General features: G+C 39.4%; 1 protein-coding gene across 5 annotated transcripts; it reads left to right on the forward strand.

Moving 5' to 3' along the window:
* Positions 1-1,963: 1,963 nt before the first annotated feature.
* On the forward strand, positions 1,964-22,123 carry LOC131195403 (glutathione S-transferase-like). Of its 5 annotated transcripts, none has more exons than XM_058177298.1 (8): positions 1,999-2,111; positions 4,072-4,186; positions 14,425-14,574; positions 15,729-15,780; positions 16,397-16,529; positions 17,488-17,629; positions 18,938-19,069; positions 21,609-22,123. In XM_058177298.1, the coding sequence occupies exons 3-8, from the start codon at positions 14,488-14,490 to the stop codon at positions 21,729-21,731; spliced, it is 669 nt and encodes a 222-aa protein (XP_058033281.1). In that variant the 5' UTR covers positions 1,999-2,111; positions 4,072-4,186; positions 14,425-14,487; the 3' UTR covers positions 21,732-22,123. The 5 variants fall into 5 exon arrangements, with proteins under 5 accessions (XP_058033261.1, XP_058033281.1, XP_058033272.1 ...); XM_058177289.1 differs by lacking the exon at positions 4,072-4,186 and adding an exon at positions 7,108-7,169 and having other exon boundaries at positions 2,020-2,111; XM_058177278.1 differs by lacking the exon at positions 4,072-4,186 and having other exon boundaries at positions 1,964-2,111.
* Positions 22,124-22,210: the final 87 nt, after the last annotated feature.

Raw genomic sequence — 22,210 nt, forward strand, 5'->3', positions numbered from 1 at the left:
CGGTGCCACAGGAGTTAGAGTGAAGTACTGCAGGCTACTTCTGCTGACTGCCGGCTGACTACAAGTTGGCAGTTCAGATCTCACCAGGCTCAAGGTTGACTCAGCCTTCCATCCTTCCGAGGTGGGTAAAATGAGCACCCAGATTGTTGGGGGCAATAGGCCGACTCTATAAACTGCTTAGAGAAGGCTGGAAAGCACTGTAAAGCCATATATAAGTCTAAGTGCTATTGCTATCATCAGGCTGATCCATCTTCAGGGTTCCTTTGAACTATTTATTGAAATATGTGGATTCCTGAACTGGGCAAGGGAGTGGACATAAAAACCTCCAAAGTTCTTCCAATCCCATGATTCTATGATTGCCTATTTGGATATCTGGGGCTGAACCCTTGTTTTTCCAACTGTTTTCTGTCATGGAGAAGATCAATCTGTGTGACTGCTAGGAGGTACAGAATTGTTCAATTAAATCAATTCCACAGAACTCTAGAATTCTACCAGAATTTGATGGGCTTCTGTGAGAGTCTTAACAAGAAAGCTCACTTGAGCAGAGGGCAACCATAACAATTCTAAGGTGTAGCAGAAAGGGTGAATCTTGTTGGCTGATATTCAACCCCTTCCAACCCACCCCGCAAGGAGGATCATTTTGCTTCTTATTCCAGGAATATTTTTTTTTCAAATTAACAGAACTTGCAAAACTTTGAAACTTCTGATTCAATCAATCCTCATTTCAGTTTCCTTGAATGATCCTTGATCTAGTATTTTTGCAGAAAGACAGGTCTATGAAAATAAACAGCTGGGTGGACACAGTTTCTCAACTGTCCTGTTATCCCACCTTACACCTTACACCTTCATTATTATTATTTATTATTATTTATTTATTTGTCAATCATATATAAGATAACAGGTAAAAATATAAACATAATTTGGATACATGAAAAGAGTAAGTAAAAAGGAATATTAGGACAGGGACATTAGGCATGCAGGTGCACTTATGCATCCCCCTTACAGACCTCTTAGGAATGGGGTGAGGTCAACAGTAGACAGTTTAAGCTTAAAGTTGTGGCGGTTTGGGGAAGAAACCACAGAGTCAGGTTGTGCATTCCAGGCACTGACCACTCTGTTACTGAAGTCATATTTTCTGCAATCAAGTCTGGAGCGGTTTACCTTGAGTTTGTATCTATTATTTGCTCGTGTATTGTTGTGGTTGAAGCTGAAGTAATCATCAAGAGGTAGAACATTGTGGTAGATAACTTTATGTACTATGCTTAGGTCAGATTGAAGTCTGTGTAGTTCTAAATTTTCTAAGCCCAAAATTTGAAGTCTGGTGGCATAAAGTATTTTATTGCGAAACCTTCAGAAAGATTTGAGGGCACAACATCGTTTATTTATTGATTGACTATCATTCTGGCCTTCATTTCTGAAGGACCTCAAGGAAGCAAGCCTTGTGTTATTTTATTCACACCACAACAATGCAAGATGGACTGAGCAGAGAATTCGTGATGGGTTTGCTTCAAGTTGATATGTCATTCTGGTTATGAAACAGCACTGTGCTGAGCGTCAAGTCTAGGAGTTTAACATTAGAGAATACTGTCTTTTCATAGGCAGATGAGAATTATATTGGCCCAGCTTTATTAAATCTGCATACACCCGTGCACATCTACACATGACAAAGTACATGGGTGTACAAAAAACAGACAGGGTCATGAAATATAGTCGCTACAGTGTGTGAGCGGGTAAGCCTCTTTCTCTCTGCTCTCACTGCTAGTGAGAATTAAAGGTAACTGTCTCTCATCGTTGAGCTCTAGCATACAAAAATGCCTGCCAGGACAAATCCGAGTATCATTTAAGAAGCCATAAAGCCCATTTTGTATTTGTTGCCTAAGAATTATCCTCTTGAAATCTGAGAAGGCTCCAATTGAGCATTGCCCTTTCCTCTTCAGCCGAAGGCAGGCGGAGCAAAATAAAAGATTGGATTTCAAGTATTGCTGGGGCCCCTCAGGCAAAAGTGCCTGAACTATTCAGGAGCAGGCATTGTGCAAATGCACGGAACAAAGTGGCAGACACCCTCATAGAGTTCTCAAGCAAGAATTTTCAGCCGGACACAAGATTTGGAGGTTAGTAAAGAAATCTAGGGTGAATTAGAATTTTAGAATTAGGTATTAGAATAAAAGTCTATCCCTTTTACTTTACTTTGCCTGATTTTAAAATCCAAACCGAGTGGGAAGTAAGGCAAATGCTACAGTCTCAGTTTAAACCCTCATTTTTTAATATTTTGGCAAATCAATAGATGCAATCTACATAGACTTCTGCAAAGCTTTTGACTCAGTAGTACACGATAAACTTCTCCTAAAACTAACATCCTATGGCATCTCAGGACCCCTCCACAAATGGATATCTGCTTTTCTGTCTAACAGACAACAAGTGGTCAAAATTGGCACTGCTTTATCAAATCCTGTTCCTGTCAAGAGTGGCGTTCCTCAAGGCAGCGTCCTTGGACCAACACTCTTTATACTATACATTAATGATCTCTGTGACCACATCTCTAGTAATTGTGTTCTCTTTGCTGATGATGTCAAACTATTTAACACCACAGACAATACTTCTATCATTCAAAACGACCTTGATCATCTATCCGCTTGGTCTAAAAATTGGCAGCTCCAAATTTCAACCAGCAAATGTTCAGTCTTACATATAGGAAAAAAGAACCCAAAAACTAAATACATACTAGATGGACATTACCTTACAGATGACCCCCAACCCGTTAAAGACCTTGGAGTTTTCATGTCAAATGATCTAAGTGCCAAAGCCCACTGCAACTACATAGCAAAAAAAGCTCTAAGAATTGTAAACCTAATCTTGCGTAGCTTCTTTTCCAAAAACACCACACTACTAACCAGAGCATATAAAACATTTGCTAGACCAATTCTAGAATACAGCTCGCCTGTTTGGAACCCTCACCACATCTCTGACATCAATACAATTGAACGTGTCCAGAAATATTTTACAAGAAGAGTTCTCCATTCCTCTGAAAACAATAAAATACCTTATCCCACCAGACTTGAAATCCTAGGCTTAGAAAACTTGGAACTCCGTCGCCTTCGACATGACCTAAGCTTAACTCACAGAATCATCTATTGTAATGTCCTTCCTGTTAAAGACTACTTCAGCTTTAATTGCAATAATACTAGAGCAACTAATAGATTTAAACTTAATGTCAACCGCTTTAATCTAGATTGCAGAAAATATGACTTCTGTAACAGAATCATCAGTGCTTGGAATACTTTACCTGACTCTGTGGTCTCTTCCCATAATCCTAAAAGTTTTATCCAAAAACTTTCTACTATTGACCTCACCCCATTCCTAAGAGGACCATAAGGGGCGTGCATAAGCGCACAAACGTGCCTACCGTTCCTGTCCTATTGTTTTTTTTCTTTTCTTCTTCCTATATATATGCTTATACCTCCTTAAATTTACTCATATATGTGTTTATATACTATATAATCTTTTGTATGATACCTACATATATCGTTGTGACAAAATAAAATAAATACAAATAAATAAAAATAAAATGTTGGCAATATTGGTTAGAGAAAGTGGGACAGATTTCAGAAAATAGGAAAGATGAGAGAGAGAGAGAGAGAGAGAGGGAGATGAACTCCAGTTAAGTACTGTAGGAAGTTAGCACCCACCCCCTCCTAGAAGAATGAAATATTTTAGAAAATATTTAAAAGGCAGAATATATTTTCCTGGATGAGAAATGGAGAAACATGTTTTAAAGACAAAGCAGCTTCCTGACTCCCCCCCACCTTTGTCAATGGGTCAGAGGTAGAAACTCATTCTCCCCACCTTTGTCAATGGGACCATCATCTGCAACACAATAGGACCCACTTAGCAACAGAAACTCACCACATGACACCTGGGAAGATTACGTCAGCCAGCAAGGCTAGCTAAGACCCCCACCCCCTGGGAATCTGACAACCAATCAGGGTACTCTTCCTGTGCCCCAGAAAGTTCAAAGCTCAGAAAAAGCATAAAGCCAGGGAGCGCACAGGATCTCATCCCTTTTCTGTTCAGGAACTCAAGCCATGTGAACCTGACCACCATTAAACCATCTTTCCAAGCAGCCTCCATGTTTCCAGTGTCTTTGTCCCCACTTGGAACTGAACCCAGATGGATATTTCTTCCAACGGTACGCAAAAGCAGACTTGGAAAGTGACAAAGGGCAGATCTGAAAAGCATAAAGGTTTTCTTTTCTTAGTATCTGAACATTGGTTGGAAGGAGGAGGAGGAGGAGGAGGAGGAAATGGCTGTGTGAAATATATTTGGCAAGCTATTTTTAGATTTTTAAAATAAGAGTTCTACGAGACAAGCTGTAGGAGTCGTGACACAAACCATTAATTCATTGACAATTGGGGGTGGGGGGAAAGCCCATCTGACAAAAGAGCTTGCTGGGACAACACAAATTTATCTGAGTTATATTTGTGGTAACTGCTGTTCACTGCCCAGACTCTGTAAGCAGCCATATGGATTTTAGAAACGACTAAATAAGCATCAAAAGAGCAGGAGTTTGGATTCTTATTTTCAGGAAGAGTGGCTGAATTGTATTTTGTGGCAGCTATCAATTAACAGATGAAGCTCTGGCAGATCTAAGGGAAAGCTTTGGATGCCTTCATTCTGACAGGCTGCTAACCTCTGTTGAAAACTCTTTTCAAACTGAGAAGAGAAGATCTTTAAACACCGTGGAGCTGCATTCTTCTGAGTCAATATGCAGAAGGCAGGGCTGTGAGGCCTTTTTCATACTGACATAGTAAAGACAAGTGTTGCCCTTTGCAGTCGGGCGTGCAGTGAGCTGTTCAAAGTTCATATTCAGGCTGATTAATTGTTTAACTGATTGCAAAAAGTCAACCAGAAATACCAGGATTGTCCTTTGGAAGCAGGTGGAGAGCTGGAAACCGCTAGGTTAAAACCCAATTTTTGCTAATGCAATACTTTAATCATTGGATTGGGAAGAATTTCAATTTGTGGTGCTCATTTAGCTAGCAGGATAATTTAACTCTTGGCTCATCTCTTTCCATTCATTCTTTAAAAAAAGACACACCAAGAAACTGCAGGACAGACCAGCAATTCTTTTTAAAGCTTTCCCTTTTATTTATCAGTTCCATTCTTATTAACCACCGGGAGTGGTTTCTTAATGCTCCTAAACTACCCTATATGGGTAGTCCTCAACTTACGATCACAAAAATTATGTTGTTAAGTGAGACAGTTGTTAAGTGAGTTTTGCCCCATTTTACAATTTTTTCTTGACGAGTTTGCTGAGCGAATCACTGAAGTTAAGTAATACGATTGTTAAGTGAATCTGGCTTCCCCATTGATTTTGCTTGGCAGAAGCTCGCAAAAGGTGATCACATGCCCCCCCCCAGGACACTGAAACCGTCATAAATATGAATCAGTTGCCAAGTGCCTAAAGTTTGATCACAGGATTATGGGAATGCTGCAAGGGTTTTTTTGCATCATACGAAAAATGGTCATAGGTCACTTTTTTCAGTGGTGTAACTTTGAATGGTCAATAAATGAGCGGTTATAAGTCGAGGGCTATCTATAAAAGACACACAAACACACACTACACACACACACACCTGTACACAAGGGCCAGTTGCATAGGACAGTTACATATGAATCTAGTTTTTACACTCTAAAAAAATTAAACACACGTGGAATTTTTCTTGGCAGTGCTGGGGAGCTTAATTAATTGAGAAGCTGGGGAGGTTAAGGCTAGATTTCCTCTGATTCTCTGAAGCTACTTCAGGCCTCTTTATAAGAGTCAACTTTCTGAAATCAATACGTAAATGGTTATCAAGCCATTACTTCAGTTGTGTTACAGTACACTTTTTGGGGTCGTTGGTTTGGTGCCTTGGAGTCAGTGCTGAGTCATGACAATTGCATAGATTAATCCATGCAGTTTTCTTGGCAAGATTTTCAGAAGTGGCTTACTCTTGCCTCCTTCCTAGGGCTGAGAGAAATTGACTGGCCCATGGTCACCCAGCTGGATTTATGCCTAAACCCCCGACTAGAAATCACATCTCCTGTTCCAAAGGTGCTTTTTCAAGAGGCAACTGGACTTTCTGGTTTTTCTTTGGGAGAGAAAAGAAAAGCCAGAAAGTCCAGTTGCCTCTTGAAAAAGCACCTTTGGGACAATCTTGACCTGGGTGACTGGGAATCTCCATCTTCATGGTCTCCTGGTTTCTAGCCTGGTGTCTGAACCACTACACCAAACTGGCTCTGAATCATTTTTCTGGGTCATCGAGTCCTTAGCGAGCCACAAAGTTGCTGCTGTGTTTGAACCAAGAGATACACATATTTGTGCTGTTTTAACTCAGTTTAAAAAATTCTGCTGGCTTTGACTTTTGTCACACATCCTTACAGTAATTAGTTTCACCAAACATCTGTTTTTCATAATTACGTAAAGTCAAACTCATTAAGCAGAGTTTGATTATTCACCATGTGTGAGATGGGCAGCCATATAAATTTGTAATGAGTAAATAAATAAAATAAATTCATACTCTGTTGATATTTAAGCTCCTTTAAAGAGCTCCTTTAATAGATGTCCCTCACCTATTCAGGGAGTGGGAAAACCTTTTTTTGGTTGATAGATTGACATATTCAACTTATGCAGAGGGAGAAAGCGATCTGGAAAGTAATGGTGATTTGATAGTAGTCTTTTTTTTACAAAAGAGAAAACATCTGAATTCATGTGTTAAAGCAGGGTTCATGCACTGGCCGCGCCTGCGCCCGGTTTAGCAAAGGGGGTGGGAAAGTCGCCATACGTCACATGACGCCACCGGGACGATGTGAGTTTGACACCCCTGTGTTAAAGCCACAATATTAGGCTTTCATTTTCCCAGGTCTTTCATTTTGAAAGCTTTGTTTCTTTGAACCAAGTCAGTTCCGGAAGGGACAATTTCCAAAAAGGGCACAGTGCTTTCTGCCCAAATTCACATTGGGTACACTTTCCCTTTTAGTACCTCACCTTGCAAATAGGGGAGAAATCCCTTCTGATATTATGCTGCTCTATGAGAGCCTATTATGAATGCTTCTCCTTATTTATTTCAGGAAGTCTTGTAGAGAGCCAGTTTGGTGTCGTGGTTAAAGTGCTGGCCGAGAAACTAGTAATTGTGAGTTCCAATCCCTTAGTAATGAATGGGTAACTTTGGGGCAATCGCCAAGAGACTGTGTGTTGCAGTCCAATTTTAGACATGAAAGCCAGCTGGGTGACTTTGGCCCAGCCACTCTCTCTTAGCTCAACTCACTTCACAGGTTGCTGTAGGGAAGAGGAATGGGAAGAGGAAGGAGTATTGTGTGTATTGGCTGCCTTGAATTATTTATAAAGTAATAAAAGCAGGATACAAATAAAATAAATAAATAAATGTGGCTTTTCCCCCCAGGAACCACTTTCAAATCAGTCTGTCTAGTTAGGTAAAACCTGTTCCTCTTCCCAAAACTTTTTTGTTGTTGTTTTTTAAAAAATTATTCAACATTTTTAACCTTTAAAATCACAATTACACTATTATCGGATTTTTTTCTTAATTTCAACTTATCCATAGGCTTATTATTTTATACATATACATTCTTTTTTTATAGTTATTTATTTGTATAATATATACAATATTTACATGTCTACTAAATTCTAAATATATATATTTCATTTTTTATCTTTCCTATACATTGATTTTAGACTTCTTTTCAATCCAATTATACCACCTGTTCCATGTCTCATAATACACTGTTTCCTCTTTGTCCCTAAATACCATCATTAATTTGTCCATTTCTGGACATTCTAGCACTTTTTAATGATCATTACGTTTGATGGAGTGTTTTCATGCTTCCAATTCTGGGGGAATGTAATTCTGGCTGCAGTGATTATATGGAGCATGATATATTGAATTTCTTTACTTACATTTCCTTTTATTATACCCAAAAGGAATAACTCTGGCTTTATATAAATTTTTTGTTCAATAATTTCCTTTAACTATTTTTTGATTTTTGTCCAATATTCCCTAGCTTTGGGACATGTCCACCATATGTGGTAGTAGGTCCCTTGTTGGTGGTTACATTTCCAGCAGTTTGGTAGTCTATTGGGAAACATTTTGGCCAATCTCGCCTGGGGTAAATGCCATCTATAAAACATTTTATAAATGTTCTCCTTGTATCCGGTCAACATTGTCATTTTATAATTTTTTCCCCATAATTTTTTCCAATGCTCCAATTTGATATTGTATCTGAATTTTTTAGCCCAAATTATTATTGTTTCTTTCACAGTTTCCTCCTCCTTTTTTAAATTTAAAAAGGCAATTATATGTTTTGGTAATCATTTTTTCATCAGTCCCTGTTAATATTTTGTCCAATTCTTATTGCTCATTTTGAAACCCATATTGTTCTGAATCTTTTTTATATCTTTTTTAAAACTGTAGGTACGGCCACCAGTCTATTTTAATTCCCTGCGCTTTTAGATCCTGATTTGATTTGAGTTTCCCTTGCCCATCTAATAGCTCTTTATAAGTTATTATCCTGTTCAAATCAATTACATTAGGGTAAACCATTGCTTAAGTCATTGTTGTCAAAAGCCAATTAATCTTTCAAAGCCCAAGCCCACTCATTCACTCGTACCTCTCATGCCTTACTTTCCTTTTTGGTATTTGACAGCTTGTAGCCTCCACTCCCATCACCAGTTCATTGCTTTTTTCACCTTCCAGGAGACTTGATTCACCACTAATTTCATCATGTAATTTCACAATCCCTGAGAGTTTTTCCTTTCTGTCTCTTGTACTTCTCTTTTTGCTGATCCTGCAAGCTGCTTCCCTCTCTTCTCTTCCTATAAAGTAGAAAAATGTGGGTTAGACAGCACCACCACCAGATGGATTCGTAACTGGCTGACCAACCGCACTCAACGTGTAGTCCTCAACGGAACTACATCCACATGGAGGGAAGTATGCAGTGGAGTACCCCAAGGCTCTGTTTTAGGCCCAGTACTCTTCAACATCTTCATCAATGACTTGGACGAGGGGATAGATGGGGAACTCATCAAATTTGCAGATGACACCAAGCTGGCAGGAATAGCCAACACTCCAGAAGATAGGCTCAAGTTACAGAAAGATCTTGACAGACTTGAACATTGGGCGCTATCTAACAAAATGAAATTCAACAGTGAAAAAAGTAAGGTTCTACATTTAGGCCAAAAAAACAAAATGCACCAGTACCGTATATGTGGTACCTTGCTCAATAGTAGTACCTGTGAGAGGGATCTTGGAGTCCTAGTGGATAACCATTTAGATATGAGCCAGCAGTGTGCAGCAGCTGTTAAAAAGCCAACACAGTTCTGGGCTGCATAAACAGAGGATAGAATCAAGATCACGTGAAGTGTTAGTACCACTTTATAATGCCTTGGTAAGGCCACACTTGGAATATTGCATCCAGTTTTGGTCGCCACGATGTAAAAAGATGTTGAGACTCTAGAAAGAGTGCAGAGAAGAGCAACAAAGATGATTAGGGACTGGAGGATAAAACATATGAAGAACGGTTGCAGGAACTGGGTATGTCTAGTTTAACAAAAGAAGGACTAGGGAGACATGATAGCAGTGTTCCAATATCTCAGGGGCTGCCACAGAGAAGTGGGAGTTGGGCTGTTCTCCAGAGCACCTGAGGGTAGAACAAGAAGCAATGGGTGGAAACTGATCAAGGAAAGAAGCAACTTAGAACTAAGGAGAAATTTCCTGACAGTTAGAACAATTAATAAGTGGAACGACTTGCCTTCAGAAGTTGTGAATGCTCCAACACTGGAAATTTTTAAGAAAATGTTGGATAACCATCTGACTGAGATGGTGTAGGGTTTCCTGCCTGGGCAGGGGGTTGGACTAGAAGGCCTCCAAGGTCCCTTCCAACTCTGATGTTATGTTATGTTATGTTACTTGAACCATCGGATCATCACGCCTCTGGATCCACCATTTAAGGCCAATTCCTTCCGTGCCTGATCAGAAAGTTCCTCTTGTTAAACAGGAGCTCGCACCTCTCTCTGCCTAAACTCCGAGGATACCCCTCTACTCCATCGATCCCTCCAGGATCCAATTCGCCCATGGGACCCTCAAAAACATGGAAAATTGGGTGAAAACGAGCGGAGCCCCGTTCGTTCACCCCACAATGGCGTAACATCACTGCCGGAAGTCCCCAAAACTTCTTTTAAACACAGTCTGTCTATAAGGACAATTAAAAATTAACTTTTGGGTCTCTTCTTCAAAAATATCCTTTAATTGTTATATCGTTCAAATATCAAACATTCTTCAAATATTAGAATATTTCACTTCATTCTGCATTAGTGGGTCAAAAAGTGTTTTTCCATTTTAATAGCAATGTCCCTTTCCTTCTGGTTCCCTCTAATGTACAATGTTCAGATTCCCATACTATCATGTTTTTTTAAAAGAATACAAACAGATTTTTTACAGGGGAGGATAATTATAATTAATTTCAAAATATTATTTCAAATCCATCTGGATCAGTGGTGGGATTCAGCCAGTTCGCACCACTTCAGGAGAACCAGTTGTGAACTTTCTGAGCAGTTTGGTGAACTGGTTGTTGGCAGAAATCATTAGGGCACAGAACCAGTTGTTAAATTATTTGAATCCCATCACTGATCTGGACTATTAGTCTGTTTCTAAATTTCCAAAATCATCCTATTGTTTATTTTTTTTTAAAAGAGCGGGGGTGGTTATTTGTCTTTTTCTTCTCCTTAAATTCTTTAGAACTTTTTTTTCCCCTGCTAAGGATTGAAGTGAAGTCACCCAGTGTATGTTATCAGACTTGTTGTCCATTGTAAGATTCTTAATAGCTGAAAAGCTGCTAAGACCCAATTTCCCAAAGTGATCAAGAAATGAGTTTGGCAGTGTACCTATAAGGATTACATTGCTGTTTTGAGCTTGATGGAATTTGCTCAATCCTGAGGTGTTTGACTCACAATCTGACTACAGTAACCTCAATCCCTGCTGCTCATCCATGAAGAGCAGCTGTCCAGAATGCAAGTGGATTATCTGGATAATCTCCTTTATCTGGATTGGCCAGTCAGAAAACACTGACTGACCATGTGTCTCCACTCCTTCAAAGATGTTTACTTCACCATGTATTATCAAACATTTAAAGACCAAACATTCACGAGGGATAACTTGGCACTCAGTTTTTCGTACAGCTTGATGAACTGTCAGCCCTTCATAATTTTACTTTGGTCTCAATTCAGACCGAAGCAAAATTATATAGGGCTGAAAGGGCAGTGGTGGGTTTCAATTTTTTTTACTACCGGTTCTGTGGGTGTGGCTTGGTGGCGTGGCATGGCTTGGTGGGCGTGGCTTGGTGGGCATGGCAGGGGAATGATACTGTAAAATCTCCATTCCCACCCCACTCCAGAGGAAGGATACTATAAAATCTCCATTCCCACCGGTCCTTCGCTGTTTCCAGAACATCCCCATATGCCAGATCTAAGCACCCCATGGGCCAGGCTGGCATCCCTGCCTTGAGCTTACACCCCTGCAATAGGGCATTCAGAAACCAGTTGATACATTTCCCAAATGGGTATGGTGGGCTCCTCCAGTAACTTCCACTCAGTGACATTATCAAATATCTCTCTGATTGGCAAAATTATTTTGCATTTGTTGGTAAGTGGTGAAAAAGAGGCCTCTCATCTTTTGTTAAGTGAATCTGCCTCCCCATTGACCTTGCTTGTCAGAAGTTTGCAACCGGTGATCATGTAACCTAGGACACTGCAGCCATCATAAATATCAGTCTGTTGCCAAACACCTGAATTTTGATCATGTTACCGTGGAGATGCTGTAATGGTTGTAAGTGTAAAAAACGGTCATAAGTCACTTTTTCAGTACCGTTATAAGTTCAAAAGGTCACTAAAAGAACTGTTGTAAGAGGAGAACTACCTGTATGGTCTTCAGTCTCTTTTTCCTTTATGTGCATGACAATGAGGGATAACTAGGACTGCCCTAGTTGATCATAAGCACAATTGTATGCCCTGCACACACACATTTCTTGAAATGAAAAATTATTAGACATGCCTTAATATTTGTTTGTGTGATATAAAACAATATGCTTCTTGGTTTAGTCATATCAAGCAGTTCTTTGAAGGACAAGAATACAACTCTGCTACTTTTTCTGATTAATTGGCAACTCTATAATTTATTAGTTAGCTTCACCAGGCATTTAAGTCATCTTGGCTTATCTAGAAAGCTAAAGAGAGAGAAAAAATTGCTTTGTGCTTCAGTCAGAGACCACTTTGGAAGATCAGTGCTTTAGACCAGGGGTCTCCAACCTTGGCAACTTTAAGCCTGGAGGACTTCAACTCCCAGAATTCATGTAGACTTCAACTCTGGGAGTTGAAGCCCTCCAGGCTTAAAGTTGCCAAGGTTGGAGACCCCTGCTTTAGACTAAGTAGAGGGCTTGAAATGATATTCTGGAAGAAAGAAATAGCAAGCCATTTTTGTATTATTTATTTACTAAATTTATTTGCCATCCATCTCACTGGTAACCAACTCTGGGCAGCTTATACTATCCTAAATAACAATAAAGACAATGAAAAGTAATAAATGTTAAAACATTAACATCAATAGCCAACTAGGTAAAAGGAACCTAGTGCTTAAACGGGCTGGAGGGAGGTTTTTATCTAATCTATTCTCTATTCCAGAAAGGGCCCCAAGTCAATTGGCAGAGCCAACTTGTTACCAAGACAACTGTGTGAATGTTATTTGTCAGGACTGGAGCTAAACTGGGCCCAAAGGCTGGTGAATATATTTCCCCCCCCCCTCTATCAGCTGCATGACAGCATGAAATTCAGCTGATACATTTTTTCCCCTTGTGTGAAAGAAACTACAGTATTCCTGCTGAATGGCCTATATCTGTTGCATAGCTGAGGAATGACCCTGATAAGTGACCTTCCTTCACCAGCTCTAAACGCAAGTTAATCATTTGCTCTGTCAGGGTCTTTTTCTTTTTTTTAAATTGTTGCAAAATTTAGTTCACAAATTAATTCGAATCCCTTCATCCTTGAAGGCAGATATGGTATGACTAAGCATATTTTTAAAACTGGGTTAAATCCTCCTGTCCCCTCCACCCTCCTAAAAGAAGCTGTTGTACAAAAGCAGGCAGGACTTTAGGCTCCTTGCTGATTTGGGAGGCATTTCTCACAACAATTACCCAGCAGAGAAGTTACACCTGGTGAGTGCTTTTAATTGCTTCTTCTGGCAGTTACAGTTCTGGCCTGCTATGATAAGCAGTGTTATCTACATGGACATTTATGCTAGATTTGTCTGGGAGTGATTACAGAGAAATCCAGGCCCTTCAATGTATATTATTATATTAGATACTTTTGGGAATGCATGGGTCACTTGAGGCTGTCAGGAGTTGGTAGATTTGGGGGAGATGTATCTAAGCTGAAACAAATTGCTTTGAGACAGATGAGATATGTTGGTTTAAAACTGAGCCGTAATGGAGCCTTAATTCGATCAGGGGAGACATGATAGCAGTGTTCCAATATTTGAGGGGCTGTCACAGAGAGGAGGGGGTCAACCTTTTTTCCAAAGCACCTGAAGCCCAGACAAGGAATAATGGATGGAAACTGATCAAGGAGAAATTCAACCTAGAAATAAGGAAATTTTTCTGACAGAACAAACAACCAATGGAACAGCTTGCCTTCAGAAATTGTGGAAGCTTCATCACTGGAAGCTTTCAAGAAGAGACTGGACTGTCATCTGTCAGAAATGGTGTAGGGTCTCCAGCTGGGGCGGGGGGGTTGGACTACATGACCTACAAGGTCCCTTCCAACTTTGTTATTCTGTTCTGTTGTAGGTTTCTTAACTCTCAAACTAGATGTTGATTCTTCAAAAAGTAGTTTTAGATTTTCTAAAGTCATCTTCTCAAATGAGCTGTTTTGTGTTAGCAAGACTTCTCCATTGTTGAAGAGGGGCTGGCAAGTAGAAATTTAAGAATATAAAGTTTTCAAAATTTTTCCAATTACTGGTGGCATTAAGGAAAATTAGATCTGTTGAATTCTGCTTAAGATTGGAACCAACCATTAAGAGACAGCCTGGTCTTCTTGAAAAAGACCAGTCCAGAAGTTCAGCTCAGGGTATGCTATGGACCAGGGGTCTCCAATCTTGGCAACTTTAAGACTTGTGGACATCAACTCCCAGAGTCCCTCAGCCAGCAAAGCAATTTGTTTCAGCTTAGATACTTAGTAAAGCTGGCTGAGGAACTCTGGGAGTTGACGTCCACAAGTCTTAAATTGCCAAGGTTGGAGACCCCTGCTATAGACTGCATTTCATGGCTTCTGTGGCAAAAGCAGCTACTTCTGAATTCATAATGGTTCCTCTTCCATTTCTATTTTAGGACATCCACAAAGTACATCTTCGTACTACGTTGAGCTTGAGACTCTGAAGAATTTCCAGAAAGATGGCAGGGAAACCTAAACTGCACTACACTCGAGGAAGGGGAAAAATGGAATCTATCCGCTGGTTACTTGCAGCAGCCGGAGTTGAGGTCTGTTTTATCATGCTTTTTGCAGGCATACGGCACAGAATTCAGCTAGCGCTCTGGCTGGTGTGTCAAAAGGATCTTCTTAATACCAGCATCAGAGACTGACCAATGATTCACCCTTGCAACAGATTCTTCACTAAATGGATGGGTTGATACATCCACAGGTGCAAGAATCAAAGCATTCATATAGGATATTTTCTGCCGTGGGGGACAGGGCTCCCTTTTCTTTTCTCTTGTGAAACAGATTTTTCAAAATCTTAGGGAGGCTCTGGATTGGTGAATTTAAAGGATCTGAAGATCAAAAAAAAAGAAAAAAAAAGAAAAGAAAATTTAAAAACAGCCGATACTCAATGCAAGTTTGGCGAGGGTTGATATACCTGTCTGGACAATGAAATCAGAATCGGGAAGGGGATTAGAGTGGCTCCAGATCAAAGCCATGTTTTGCAATGGAATTAAAAAATAGAGAGCTGATTTCCTTTTTAGGCGATACGCTTGTAAAGCCTTTTGCTGTGTTTAGCCGACCTTGGTTGATTGCAACAAGCTAAGCAGACTTGAATTTGATTAGAATTTGGATCAAAGGGCACTAGGAATGTTTATGACCATGTGCTAGGTGAGGAAATTGAAGAAAATATTCCAGAACAAGGAACACAAATTGTGGGCATGAAAACTGCAAGGCTGAAATTACAGGCACTGAGGTCATCTTGAAGAATTTGGGATCTTTTTAACTGGTGCTGTAGTTGTGGCAGCCGCTTTGCAAATGCACAAGGTTCTTTTATGTACACTGAGAGCATATGCACCAAGACAAATTCCTTGTATATCCAATCACACTTGGCCAATAAAAAATTCTATTCTATTCTATTCTATTCTATTCTATTCTATTCTATTCTATTCTATTCTATTCTAGTCTAGTCTAGTCTAGTCTAGTCTAGTCTAGTCTAGTCTAGTCTAGTCTTTCCACCGCCATTTTGCAAAGGCACCTATTACTTCTTCATAAAAATCTGAATCATCCTCTACCCCCAAATGTTATATTGGGGTGGTTTTTTTTTAACACAACTTGTTTCAAAAAAAAAAAAATGCCAAGCATGAGCTACTGTACTGTCTCCAAAATGATCTTATAAAATAAGGAAAAAGCATTTCATTTGATTTCTGCATTGCAGTTTGAAGAACAGTTTTTAGAAACCAATGAAGATTTGGAGAAGTTGCGGAGCGGTGAGTTGGATGCAAATTTTAAATAAAATTTATTATCCACTTTATGATGAGATCAGGACAAGAGTTTGTAGGCACTCTGCTTTGAGGTGAATTGAATGGCATCATCTTGAATTGCAAAGATTTATTGGGAGCTTGGGCAGTTGACAGCTTGTTTCTGGATCTAATCCTAAACAGGGCTTTTTTTTTTTTTACTACTATACTACTTAGCTCCAAGGAGGACTCCATGTATCTTACCTGTACATTTGGATCATCAGTAGAATTGTCCCCACAATGTGAATGTCTTGGTGGCTTTCAGAAAAGAGCCCTTCCTATGAGCTGGATTAGATTTCCTCAGCCAGCAAAATTGTTCCTAAAATTGCTGGGAATTGAAGCCCAGAAATTAATTCATATTTAATTAAATATTCTGATTATAGATGGATTTTGCTCTGTTAAAGTGTGTTGTCTATCCTGAGGCTGTAATCCTTGCATTTTTAACGCATGGGTTTTTTAAAAAAATAGTAGAATATATTAAATAGGCCAGTCGAATCAATTGAAATATTCACTAAACATTTTTAGTTTCATTTAAATTGGATTTCTATTTTCTGAATTGTTTTTCTTCTTGTTTGTCTTTCACCAGATGGAAGCCTACTTTTCCAGCAAGTGCCCATGGTGGAAATTGACGGGATGAAGATGGTGCAAACGCGAGCCATTCTCTGCTATATTGCAGCAAAATACAATCTTTATGGAAAGGATTTGAAAGAAAGAGCACTGTACGGGGGTTATGGCTATCTTGATTAAAATCTAGAATTTATTACAAACTTGTAACAGAAATATAACATGTAATATCGATGTATTTTTAGGTGTAGCTTTATATTAGGATTCAATTCGCAGTATAGACTGCAGTATTGCAAACAACCACTAGATGGTGGCAAAGAGATTTTTGTAGCTCTTTTCTCCCATCTGCTGGTCACTCCAGTTTTTGCAATACAGATCCAGTGATAGGGTATTATTATTTTCCCTGCCTGGTAAAATCTTTCATTTGGACTTCAAATGATCGGAACAAGTAGCTTTTTAGCAATGTGGCAATGAGTAGGAAAACAATGAATTTAAAGGGCAACCTGTAAAGTGTATGTAGCAAGACTTTTTTTTTTTTGAAAGCATTCCCCTGAAGTAGGAATGAGGAACTTATGGTCTTCCTGGTGTTAATGAGTTAAAATGTTCAGCTTCTTTCAATATCGGCCATGTTGCTTGGGGTGTTTCATTTGGTTGGTTCTTGTTGTGCCAAGATTTTAGAAAAATATGTTTTATAGAATAGCAGTTGTGGAAGATGTTTCTATACCACTTTTTTGCCAAAACAGTCAGTTCCCTTCCATAGATTGCCAATTATTAATGCACCTTTAATGCATTAATAAATTGTAATCTATGTAAAGGAACCAACTGTCTTTAACTGACTGAACTGACTAATCTTTAATACATTTAATGCATGCAAAGTGGAATCAGGCCTTAGGTTGCTCATATTAACTAAGAAGGATGTAGAAATACTTCTATCAGGTTTAAATTTCTTAAATAGACTCCCCTCCCCCACACAAAAAAGTCTAACTACTAATTTTAAATATTTTTTTACAGGTCAAGCTAATGGGTACGTGTTCCTATAGTCACTTGGGGCCCAATTCAGGGGCACCTAATTTTAAAAATATTTTCTCTCTCCCCTTTGACCATGTCTTTCAGGATTGACATGTATGTGGAAGGAACCACTGATCTGATGGGAATGATAATGATGTTTCCTTTACAGCCTGCTGAAAATAAAGAAAAGCAAAGAGCCTTGATTATTGAAAGAGCTACAACCAGATATTTACCAGTATATGAGAAGGTAATTGATAATGAGGCAGGGGCTTTAAATCTCATCTTCCCCATGTATTTCCTTCCAGTTGGGTTGAACTAAAGCAGGGGTGTCAAACTCAATTTCATTAAGGGCTGCATCAGGGATGTGTTTGACCTTGGAGAGCCGTGTGTGTGGCCAGAGTTGGGCGTGGCCATGGTGTGTGTGGTGAGGTGTGTGTGGCCAGGTGGGCGTTTGACACAGGCTCAAGATGCATTTTTTCCCTTCTCTTCTTTCTTTCCACAGTTCCAAATGGTTACTATAACCATTTTCCTATCTCTTCTACCACATATTACTGGCAAACATTTATTACTTTTCTTCATATTCCACTAAACTTTTTATTTCTAAATGTATACCCCATTGTTTAATAGTAAATTACTTTTCCTGTTAGAAAAGCTATTTATACTATTGTATTTTTTATTATTCAACTAATAATAAAAATACAATAGCATAAATAGCATGATAATACAAGATCAAACAGCAAAGGTAAATTTCCAGGATAGTAAATAGAAATGGCTGTCAATTATAGATACAGAATGAATACAGAATAGAATACAGAATATAGAATACAGAATACAAAATAGATTGTTGACTGTAGATTAAATGGACCTACAGTATGTAAAATCTGGCATTAAGCTGTAGTATTAACATAGGATGTTGCTTGTTTTCTATCCAGATCAGGCACTTACTTGAGGCCACATAATTGTAATCCAGTCCAAGCCAGTCCTCCTGTAGCACTCAGCTGGCCAAAAATGGGCCTCACGGGCGGCCCTCGAGTGGCCTGTTTTTGGCCTATACGGCCTCCTGCAGCACTCTCCCAGCCGAAAACAGCCACAGGGGGCCGTCTGATCCGGCCCGCGGGCCTTGAGTTTGACACCCCTGAACTAAAGTATTCATAATCCCCATGGTTGTACTGGCTAAGGATGATGGAGGTTGTAATCAAGTCTGTCTGAAACCTACAAGCTTGGAAAGGTTGGCTCAGAACTTATATCCTCCAGTGTAGGTTTCCCAAGATGTAAATTTGTGGCACGGCAGAATTTATTTATTTTTTAAATCTACATCTTGCAATCAGAATACTCTCCAAACAATGGTTACTGGACTTTAGCACTACCTTTGAAGAGTATGGAACCATCCATTGTATAGCACCAGTAGCCAAAGCAATTATTTTGCTCCTGTTGCAAATATTGCATCTGTTAGAAATGTACCAGGGAAGCTCATCTGTCTAAAATAATATATTCACCTTTTGCAATCTTAGGGGACCAATATCTTCATCTTATTTTGGGTTTCTTCATGTTATAGATCTTGAAAGACCATGGACAAAATTTTCTGGTTGGTAACCAATTTAGTTGGGCAGATGTTCACCTCTTGGAAGCTATCTTAATGGTTGAAGAATTCAAGTCTGATGCTCTCACTAAATTTCCTCTGCTGCAGGTAAGGACACTATTAAAACTGTGGGAATTGGCAAGTATTGTGACTGCAGTATGAGGCAATTTGTATTTTCACAGGCACTGATGGAGACTTATTTTAAAAGAACCACTGCAGCTACCAGCGTGCCACAAGGAGGAGGGTGATGATGATGATGATGATGATAATAATAATAATAATAATAATGGCTTTGACATCTGCAATCTCATGTAGTGAATGAGTATGAATTTCTATCCCTTTGGGATGATATATAGGTAGTCCTCAACTTACGATTACAATTGAGCCCAAAATTTATATGGTTAAGTGAGAATTTTTAAAGTGAGTTTTGCCCCATTTTGTGACATTTCTTGCTATGGTTGTTAAGTGAATCACTGCAGTTGATAAGTTAGTAACCTGTTGTTAAGTGAATCTGGCGTCCCCATTGATTTTGCTCATCAGTGATCATATGACCCAAGGACACAGCAACGGTCATAAGTATGAACCACTTGCTAAGAATCTGAATTTTGGTCACATGACCATGGGACTGCTGCAAAAATGGTAGTTGTGAAAAATGGTCATGTCACTTTTTTCAGTGCTGTTGTAACTTTGAAGGGTCACTAAACGAATTGTTGTAAGTTGAGGACTACATGTATAACCTTTTTGAAATGCAGGCATTTCTAATCACTGCCTATGCCAGTGATGGCAAACCTTTTCGGCACCAAGTGATCCGGAAGAGGAGTGGCACAGGGGACATGCGCACACCGGGGAATGAACTTCTGGTTTCCGGTGCATGCATGCGCACTGAACAGCTGGTCTTCTGGTTTCTGGCACACATATGCACACGATGATCAGCTAGTCGGCGTGCATGCAGATGCCAGAAACCAAAAGACTAGCTCTGCCGCACACGCAAAGGCCAGCGGATCATCGCATGTGCATGCGCGCCAGAAACCTGGAAGAGGAATGGGTGACGCTGTGCGTGGCAGGCGACATGGCTCCACATGCCACTTCGGGCACTCGTGCCATAGGTTCACCATCATGGGCCTATGCTGATACATGGAACATGCTTGGAAAAAAACCCATCACCCCTTCCAAGTGCAGTCAGGATTTTGAATCTCAAATTCATGAGGTCCCGGTTCTTAAGCGGGCTTTCTTGTTCTTCCTTAAATGCGCATATTACCTGCTTCACCAGACTCTGCACTGGTAAATCTCCCCGGTTTAGCTGCAGAAGAATCTTGTGGCACTTTTCATCAATACTATCGCTAGTTGATGTTTATTTGAAGTTGATTATTGGGTATAGATCAAAAAGATCCAAGAAGGCAAAGTTCTCTTTAAAAACTGCACCCACTCACTGCACAGATCACCAAGCTCTTTGATGCTTTGCCAGATTTTTTCTTTGCAGCTTAGCCTGGATTGCAGTTTGAACCTGTGCAGATGGCTCAATATTTAAGCACTATTCCCAATAGTTGCTCAATAGTTGCTCAATCAGCTCAGAGTGATTTGATGGGCAAAAAGGAGTATAGCGGGAAGACTAGAGGAGGAGGGGGGAAGAAATAAATTTGCAGGGGTTTTTTTTTCAATGACTTATTGGCAATCTAAATACTGGAAAGGATTTGGGAGTCTTCCACCCAGAACATCCAAGATAGATTACAAAGCTAGTATCGAGAACCACAAACCTACATATTAACTGTCATATATGATTCTGAGTCAATATAAACTCGCTTAATTAGTGAGGCATGAGCTTTATTTGAAGAATCTTGTTTCTGTAGAACACAGCAGTGGTGGGTTTCAATTTTTTTTACTACCGGTTCTGTGGGTGTGGCTTGGTGGGCATGGCTTGGTGGGCGTGGCATAGCTTGGTGGGCATGGCAGGGGAAGGCTCTCCATTCCCCCCCCAATCCAGGGGAAGGTTACTGCAAAATCCCCATTTCCTCTTGATCAGCTGGGACCTGGGAGGCAGGGCCAGTCAGAATTTTTACTACCGGTTCTCTGAACTACTCACGATTTCCGCTACTGGTTCTCCACAACTGGTCAGAACCTGCTGAAACCCACCACTGGAGCAGAGATGTTAAACTCGCGTTGTCACAGCGTCATGATCACGTGACATATCATGACTTTTTCTTCTTTGCTAAACCGGGCGTTGCTAGTGCAGGACGCATCTGGGCCACGGGTTTGACAGCCCTGCTGTAGACGAATTATGTGGATACCAATCACCTACCAATTTTATTGTATAGATTTGAAGGATGAGGGAAAAGGAAGACCTAATCTCACAATAGTTTTGCGATGACAACCAGTCCCTCAAGCTTCTACGGGGTGTGCATTTTTCTGCTAATTTCCAATTTCCTTTTCAGAAGAACATTTTGAAATTAAGATTTCTGACTTCACCCATTGTCATGTTTGCTTGCAATACTTTGTAATATTAGCATTTAAAACTTTTAGTACTTTAACATTTAATGATTGCTAGCCTTACATTTTCATTTTGCATCTAGAAATAGATAGCATTTTCAGGCGGTAAACTCGTATCTTATTTTTCATTGTTTCTTAGAGGATTTTTCTCTCTCTCTCCTAGGCTTTCAAAACAAGAATAAGCAATATCCCTACAATAAAGAAATTCTTGCAGCCTGGAAGTCAAAGGAAACCTCCACTGGATGACAACATGCTGGCACAAATAAAAAAAATATTCAATTTCTAAAGGGTTTTTCCAAATACTGACAAATTTCTACTAACATGTTTTTTCCCAATATATTGCTGATTTTAACTGACCCTATTATTAGAAAAATAAACTAAGTAAAATTGCAATTCCTTTTAGTTTTATAATCAGTAAAATCAGTAATTTAGATGAAAAAGATTTTTGAAGGCCTTTTCTCTAAAATTGTGTATAATGCTGTTTTTTTCCACACACGCAACTAAATTAATAAAATAAATCTTACCCCCAGGATATTATATTATTGCAGTTTATACCTTTAAAAAAACCCCAGTGATTCCTTACTTATAATGACATTAACTCGTCTCTGTAGTTGTTACTATATAGTAATAATTTTTTAAAAAGAACTCAATAAATTTCTCTTTTGTTACTACGTAAAATGGAATTCTGCATGTCTATACAGAAGTTAATCCTGTCGATTTACAGCAATGCATTCTAGTCTACAGACGTTTCTCTACTAACGAATC

The sequence above is a fragment of the Ahaetulla prasina genome, chromosome 1, assembly GCF_028640845.1.
Source record: "Ahaetulla prasina isolate Xishuangbanna chromosome 1, ASM2864084v1, whole genome shotgun sequence".
Lineage (NCBI taxonomy): Eukaryota > Metazoa > Chordata > Lepidosauria > Squamata > Colubridae > Ahaetulla > Ahaetulla prasina.

Coding starts and splice junctions, on each gene's coding strand:
- LOC131195403 (XM_058177278.1), top strand. CDS start 14,488: ATGGCAGGGAAACCTAAACTGCACTACACTCGAGGAAGGGGAAAAATG. Junction 16,530..17,487: donor GATTTGAAAGAAAGAGCACT/GTACGGGGGTTA, acceptor CATGTCTTTCAG/GATTGACATGTATGTGGAAG. Junction 17,630..18,937: donor ATTTACCAGTATATGAGAAG/GTAATTGATAAT, acceptor TTCATGTTATAG/ATCTTGAAAGACCATGGACA.